This window comes from Pelophylax lessonae (assembly GCF_965119305.1).
Source record: "Pelophylax lessonae genome assembly, chromosome: 2".
Classification (NCBI taxonomy): Eukaryota; Metazoa; Chordata; class Amphibia; order Anura; family Ranidae; genus Pelophylax; species Pelophylax lessonae.
Window position 1 is genome coordinate 2331466 of NC_138769.1, and position 8672 is coordinate 2340137.

General features: G+C 43.9%; 1 protein-coding gene across 3 annotated transcripts in view; it reads left to right on the top strand.

The window, feature by feature from the left end:
• Positions 1-1832, top strand: part of LOC309547115 (cell adhesion molecule CEACAM2-like) — a 78980-nt gene extending 77148 nt beyond the window's left edge. For all 3 annotated transcript variants that reach the window (XM_082246903.1, XM_082246905.1, XM_082246904.1), the window contains one exon: positions 1342-1832. In XM_082246903.1, the coding sequence (XP_082103029.1) occupies positions 1342-1469 (128 nt within the window). In that variant the 3' untranslated portion in view covers positions 1470-1832. The remainder of the gene's footprint in view (positions 1-1341) is intronic.
• Positions 1833-8672: the final 6840 nt, after the last annotated feature.

The window sequence follows — 8672 nt, forward strand, 5'->3', positions numbered from 1 at the left end:
CTCGGGTGCAAGCCATCCGGTCCCGGTGATTTATTTATGTTAAGTTTCTCTAGTTTAGTTCTAAGTCTATCTTCTGTTAGCCATGGCGGTACTTCCTGAGGTGTGTTGTTTAGTTTGGCCTTACAAGCTGGGTTAGTGTAGCCCCCCCCCCCATTCTTTTGTGAAGACTGAAGAGAAGAAATTATTTAACAATTGTGCCTTTTCTCTGTCCTCTGCGGCCAAATTTCCTTCGTCGTCTTTTAGGGGGCCAATGTGTTCTGGTTCATCCATTCTATGGGTCTCTGTTTCCTCCATCTCTATCATTTCCCCACCAGTCATGAGGACATCTGGGGGCAGTTTTGAAATGAGGAAGCAAAGCCCTGCCTGTACCAAGATGGTCACCTCCATACAGCAACACAGTGCAGAACAAGGCATGATAGGCCAATAATGAGGAAATGTTTAGCTGTAGGGAGACCACAGGAAATACTGGCCACTCGTCCTTTGTCCTCGCCATGACTGTTTTTGCACGGCTTGCTATGGGGTCCCCTGTAGGAGGAGAGGAGCAGACAGTGCCAGCGGGGGACTACAGAAGAGGAGGTAAGACACCGCTCTTGTGCAATACTAATAAACAAAGCAGGTAAGTTTACCCTCTTTTTTATTTAAACTAAAACATTTAGACTTTACAATCACTTAACAGAAATTGTGATGTAAATTTTTCATGGGTGGGGTTCCATATTAATTGAGAGGAGGCAGTCCTGGTGATTTCAGGAATGGGTTTGAGGGTAGATTATCCAGATGGTACTAAAGGTAGTAAGCCAGACAACTGTAGAGCAAAACAGATTCTATGTGGAGACACAGGTGTCATGGAGGTCTCTCTAGAATGCTCCAGGATCACTGGAGTCATGGGGCAAAAATAGCTACAGTGGAGTCACCAGAGGGGCAGTACAGTGAACACTTGGCAGCTTAAGAAGCTCAGGGGACACAGAAGACTGGAGCTGTGTCCTGTTGGGTTGTGGCACTGGCACTCCAGGTGAAACCCTAGAAGTTCTGGTGGACACCCACCAAACAGTAGAGTCAGCACTGGATTGAAAAGGGGGTGAGTGTGATAAAATGAAGGTTGTTATATAATGGGAAGTGGATGTAAGGTTCACATTGCTGGCCTTGGCACAAAAGGAGTCTGAGTGCCAGCTTGCCATGGATTAATAAAATAAATGTCCATAATTTCCAGTTTGTGTTTCTTCATTGTGAGTCTACATGTAACATGTTCTGACTGGTGTCATTGTCCATCTAATACAGATAGAAGCTGAACAAACATTACCTTTTGAAAATATCTCACACTCCGATTTCTCCCGTCTCTTGTAGATAAGCCTTTGTGTTTCATCTGTTTGAGGAATTCCCTAATTGGGGGCGCTGTGGCTCTGTTAGTGACAATGCCCCCCATCTTCATCGCCCATTGGTACATACTACGTGGTATGAAAAAGAAATCCTAGACTGTCTCCACATAGGACACAGGGGGACAATCAGACTTCCAACACGAGACAACAAGGACACAAGAACTGTGTTTGATTTATATAAAATGATCTGGGTCTTCAGAACAGACTTCTACCGTAGAACGATCCCTTTATCACCTCCGTCTGGCTATGGAAGACATAAATGTTTCCTACAACCCTTCCAAGTTCCCCGATACTACCCACCATCTTCTTCTATGACCACAGAGTGTCTACATTTCCCACAATCCCTCCTACTTCTACCCACATCTTCTTCTATGACCTCAACATGTCTACATTTCCTTTAAACCCACCTCTTTCCACAATACTACCTGTCATCTTCTTGTATGACCTCAGTGTGTCTCTAGTTCCTTCAATCACTCCTCTGTCCCCAATACTACCCGTCATCTTCTTGTATGACCTCAGTGTGTCTATAGTTCCTTCAATCACTCCTCTTTCCCCAATACTACCCGTCATCTTCTTGTATGACCTCAGTGTGTCTATAGTTCCTTCAATCACTCCTCTTTCCCCAATACTACCCGTCATCTTCTTGTATGACCTCAGTGTGTCTATAGTTCCTTCAATCACTCCTCTTTCCCCAATACTACCCTTCATCTTCTTGTATGACTGCAGCGTGTCAACATTTCCCCCAATCCCTCCTACTTCTATCCACATCTTCTTCTATGACCTCATAGTGTCTACATTTCCTTCAATCACTCCTCTGTCCCCAGTACTACCCGTCACCTTCTTGTATGACCTCAGTGTGTCTATAGTTCCTTCAATCCCTCCTCTGTCCCCAATACTACCCATCATCTTCTTGTCTGACTGCAGCGTGTCAACATTTCCCCCAATCCCTCCTACTTCTACCCACATCTTCTTCTATGACCTCATAGTGTCTAAATTTCCTTCAATCTCTCCTCTTTCCTAAATACTACTGTACTATACGACCATTATCTTGAAGGACCTCAGTGTGTCTACATTTCCCACAAACTCTCCTTTTTCTCCAATACCACCCACCATCTTCTTCTATGACCTCATCGTGTCTACATTTCCTACAATCCTTTCTTGTTTCCCCGCCATTATCTTGTATGACCACAGCGTGTCTACATTTCCAATAATCCCCCCTTGTTCTCCAATACCACCCAACAACTTCTTGTATGATCTCAGTGCATCTACCTTCCCTACAATCCCTCCCTTTAATACTCTCATCCACCTACTTGTAGGATTTTAGCATTTCCGACATTCCCTCCTGGCTCCCCCATACTACCTGCCATCTACTTGTATGACCTCAGCGTGGCTACACTTCCTACATGATCTTTTTGGTCCCTGCGATCTTCTTGTATGACCTCAGCATGACTACACTTCCTACAGTGCTTTTTTTTCCCCAAATAATATTTGACATTTTCTTGTATGATCTCAGCATGTCTACATTTCCTACAATCCCTCATTATTCCCCAATACTGCCCAACACCTTCTTCTAAGCCCTCAGCATGTCTACATTTCCTACAATTCCTCATTATTCCCCAATACTACCCACCATCTTCTTGTATGCCCTCAGCATGTCTACATTTCCTACAATTCCTCCTTCTTTGCCCTCTAATACCCTCCATATTCTTGTATGACTTCAGGGTGTATGCAATGTATTCAGTCCCTCCATGTTACCCAATACTACCCACCATCTTCTTGTATGCCCTCAGCATGTCTACATTTCCTACAATTCCTCCTTCTTTGCCCCCTAATACCCTCCATATTCTTGTATCACTGCAGGGTGTATGCATTGTATTCAGTCCCTCCATGTTCCCCAATACTACCCTCAAACACAAAGTGATGACCGCACACCGATATAAGTGAACATGTGAAGTTTATTCACCAATGTAGATCCAAAACTGGACATCAAAACATCATGGACAAGGACAAAAGGTTGACGCGTTTCCCGAGTTTACACTCGCTTACTCATAACCCCAAATAGGCTGAATGGAAAAACTGCTAATAAAGGGGAACAGCAGCTGAAGATCATTAGTGAAATCACCAAGATCTACATCTTTGCCGCTATACCACCACCCCCCCCCCACCCCCCGACCACAGTGGATCAACTAACAGCCTATTAAAATCAAAATGTCACGTGTCTTAATCTAGTTAGAGAACTGCATAAATAAATCGATACATATAAACCCAACAATGTTAAACAACGTACAAACATTTTTGGGCATCGTAATAGATGCATAAGCCTCTCAGACAAAAGATCCTCTATGACCACAAAATGTGTAATATAGTAGAGAAAAATAGCCACAAAATGTGAAGAAAAAAAGAGGAAAAAAAAAAAAAAGAACCTTCGGACCCAAATCATAAAACACTGAAAAGACTTTAAACGACATATACTGTGGATATATATATATACATCTCCACAGGGAGGGCCAACGCACACCACCCTATAACCCAATATAGGCAAGAGCACGGCTGTGCACAGGATCCCATTCCAATGGCAATGGAAAATTAATAATTATTGTTTATATCAATGTTACAGGCCACAAATCATGTATATCCTTAGATACACATGTAAATATAGTTATAAATATCCCACATTTGTCCCTAAAAAGTAGGTTGAGACATTCATTTTAAAATTATAAACAGAACATATGTAGTAAAAGGAACATATGTAAATGCCAAACTAATATACATGAATCCTTCAAAGTCTAGCCAAAGGAAATTTTAATCAAAGTAATATCAAAATGATGATCAGACAGGACATTGAACGAAAGTTGGTAAAGAAAAGTAGATGAAATTAGATGAAATAAGACTCCCAAAAGGGGGGGGGGGGTATATAAATTGTGTAAAAAATGTAAAAAATTGAGAATAAGTCACTCATAAAAATGTGTGACGTCCCATTCAAAATGTAACTCCTTTGGCAGCCTGGTTCAGAGCTTAAAAATCCAAAACACCTCCCTCTTGCAAAGGAGTCGAAAAGCATCTCCCCCCCCCCCCAAAAATGGTGTACGGACCGCGGACCCTCTCTAGAACCTGCACTAAAACCAGAGGTAAGCCACCCCCATGTTGGCCATTGAAATGACGGGCAACATTTGTGGATTTTAACCCTTTAAATTTCAGTGATGGAAGTAACTGCGTTTAAGTAAACGGCGTTATTACCTCATGGTAATCCCGTTGAAATTACTTCGGCCGCGTTACCGCAATTACATCTACCGCCACTAGATGGCAGTAGTGTAATTCCTCCTCTCCTCTATGACTGAGGCCGGTGCTGTCCGCAGCACTGGCCTCAGTCGATGAGAGAGAGAGGCAGGAGCACAGGCCTGGAGGAGAAGGACAGAGCCAGACGGACCCCAGTGTGCCTGGGCAGGCCACGCACCACCACCAGCAGCAAGCCACCACCACCACCAGCAGCCAGCCACCACCACCACCAGCAGCCAGCCACCACCACCACCAGAAGCCAGGCAGCACTGCAGCAGCAGCAGCAGCAACACAACAGGTACCAAAAAACAAAAAAAAAAAAAAAAATTCACTCACAGACAGTCAAGACAGGAGGACTCAAGACTCAGACCCCCACAGTGCCCCACACCACCACCAGCCACCACCACCTACCCACCCTATACACCCACTGACCCCTATATACACCTATGCACCCACCCTATTTACTGACTGACCCCTATATACACCTACCCACCCACCCACCCTATACACCTGCTGACCCCCAAATACACCTACCCACCCACCCTATACACCAGCAAATACCACTCAGGTACCACACATACAAGGGGCATATAAGTTATTTGACATATTTGATTATTTTTTTTAAAGTAATGCAGTAGTTACTTTCCCTGGTAATTAGTTACCTTTTTACTGATGTAACTCAGTCACTAACTCAGTTACTTTTTCGGAGTCTTCTAGTATGACCTTAGCAAGTCTACATTTCTTACAGTTCTCCACCATCTTCTTGTATGACCTCAAGGTGTATGCATTTTATCCAGTCCCTCTATGTTCCCTACTACTATCCACCATCTTCTTGTATGCTCTCAGCATGCCTGCGATTCCTGCAATCTCTCCATGTTCCCCAGTAATACCGGCCATCTTCTTGTATGACCCCCAGCATTGGTTACATGTCTTACAATCCCTCCTTCTTCCTCCCATACTACCCGCCATCTTCTTGTATGACCCCTAGCATTGGTTACATGTCTTACAATCCCTCCTTCTACCTCCCATACTACCCGCCATCTTCTTGTATGACCTCAGCTTACAGTTCTCCACCATCATCTTGTATGACCTCAACGTGTATGCATTTTATTCAGTCCCTCTATATTCTCCTCTACTATCCACCATCTTCTTGTACCCCCTTTAGCATGTCTACATTTCCTATAATCCTTCCTTTTTTGCCCTATACTACCCACCGTCTTCTTGTATGACCTCAGCAAGTCTACATTTCCTCCAATCCCTCCTTCTTCCTCCAATACTGCCCACCATCTTCTTGTATGACCTCAGCTTTCAGTTCTCCACCATCTTCTTGTACCCCCTTAGCATGTCTACATTTCCTACTATCCTTCCTTTTTTGCCCTATACCAGTGGTCCTCAACTCCGGTCCTGAGGACCCACTAAGAGGCCAGATTTTAAGTATTACCTTGGGGAGATGCAGACTAGAGTACTGCAATCACTGAGCAGCAAATTATATCACCTGAGATTTATTTCAGTTATCTTGCAAACCTGGCCTGTTAGTGGGCCCTGAGAACCAGGGTTGAGGACCACTGCCCTATACTACCCACCATCTTCTTGTATGACCTCAGCAAGTCTACATGTCTTACAGTTCTCCACCATCTTCTTGTATGACCTCAGGGTGTATGTATTTTATTCAGTCCCTCTATGTTCCCTACTACTATCCACCATCTTCTTGTATGCTCTCAGCATGTCTACATTTCCTACAATTTCTCCATGTTCCCCAGTAATACCGGCCATCTTCTTGTATGACGCCCAGCATTGGTTACATGTCTTACAATCCCTCCTTCTTCCTCCCATACTACCTGCCATCTTCTTGTATGACATCTCCGATGCGTCACAGATGAAATTCTGGTGATCCCTCTAATTGTATCCCACCTAGACTACTGCCCCCCCCCTTCCTGGATTTACACTGTAACTAGGAGTTCCTGCTTCTTTGGAATATAAATATTGTTATTTTTTGGTTAAATTTTATGCTATTTGTTTGAATAATCAGAAGATTTTATTTTATGTATTTTATAAAGCTTTGCGATATATATTGTTTTTTATTTGTTTTATATAATTGCTTTCTGTGGATTTTCTTTTCAATGGCTTGTACAGGAAAGTATGAGAAACATGAATTCAATAGTTCAATAAATTAAGAGTTCTCATTATTGTGTTCATCTATTGGATTGTATTTTGTACTGGTCTGACTTCATCCAATCAGAGACTGGCCGGGGTAGGACAGAACTTCAGCCTAGATATAGGAAGACAAGGAGCACCTCGTCCTCGGGGAGGACTTGGGAAAGAGTTTAGCGCTACCCCCTTGGGGGCCGCTGGTAATAGCTGGCCCTTCCCTAATAGTACAGAGGCCGCCCACCACCACAAGCACCGGTCCATACACTTTGGCTCCGATAACTCAGTCTAGGAGAATTCTTTTTGAAATGTATTGCTTGAAGAACTTTAAATAGGAGAAGGGTTAAGGCATGGGATACTCCAAAATGCTGTAAAGCAACAGGAAGACACTCTTCTCTAGGCTGACACTCCCAAATTCTGCTATGGACAGGGGAATGACAAATACTTTGAGACCCTATGAGAGCCGTCCCAGTCCAAGCTATCTCTGGAACTTACAGTATATCCCAAACACACACAGACACCAGGAATCAATTTAGGGTTACAAGCCCCTAGGACAGCTGCCGCCTTCCAGCTACCTCCAGACATGGTAGACAATCCTTCTCCACACCAGATCCCTTAAGGTGAAGCCCTACATCTAGCTCCACAGAAGATCAATCCAGGCCCTCAGCCCTGAAGCAGCTGAGATCTCAAAGAACAGCTATACAGTCCTCAGGCTGCCTCAGAGGGGCAGCCCCCCCCAAGGCTTGGAACCCTCCTGAGGAATGAGAACAATCTTTCCAGGGCTTCAGACTATCTGACCACCCCAGCCACCTTCTGGACACTCCTCTCTAAGGATTGGCCAGGCCATGATAAATATTCAGGCCAGTCATTTCAATCTCCCTCCCTAAGCTCTGGAAGCTTCTCCCAATGGCAGGGGGAAACAACCAAACTTCCAGCCGGTGAAACCCTGAACAGACCAGAATAAACATTCAACTAAATTGACCTTGCCTCCTGTGCTAGGAGGGTATTACACCCACCAAGATCTGCCCCCGGTCATATCGTCACCAGAACGCTAAAGGTTTAAGGTGCCCAATGTACAAAAAGCAAGGAGTTTTATGTATAGCCCATTTTTACTACATTCAGGGGTGTAGATAAGGGGGGGTCAGGGGGTTCTGAACGCCTCAAGAGATTCCTGTTAAAATATGAAGTGTCACTGCCCTGCTGCTGTGCACAGGGGTGCCGCCTCAGAGCAAATGGCAGCACAGCGACCTGTGTGTGGCGGAGTGATCTGCACTACTGTCAGTGTAGTACTAGTCAGAGGCGGGGCTGGCTGATGGATCCCTCCACTGTTATTGGGCCCAGTGGGGGTCACAGTGACAGATTATCAGCATAGTATGCAGCGTCTGTACTCCCACCCACCGCACTCTACACTATATTTTCCTGCCACCGCTTTGCACCTTTGGAGTAGGAGGAGCCTGACCTGGAGGATAGAATGGACAAGGCTGGTAGTCTGCTGGACCAGCAAACTGATGCTCCCAGCCCCCCTCTAGCCTCAGCATCACAGACCACTTACCACTGCTGCCATACATGGGTAAGTCGGTGACTGGACCTCTGCTTACTGGTGCTCAATTCATTTTCGTAATTTAGTTTATTTCCTTTTGACTTTGAATCAAATTTTCAAAATTCAGTCACATTTAATAAAAAAATTCAGAAAATTTGAATTAAATTTGAATTCAAATTTATTCTATTCTAAATTTGAATTTCAGAAGATGGTTACATTCTTTGTGTTTTATTCTATTCTATTGTTTTTCTTCTCTATTCTTCTCTTTTCTATTCTAAGCTTTTCTATTCTATTATAATCTATTCTATTCAAACTCAAATTTATTATATTCTAAA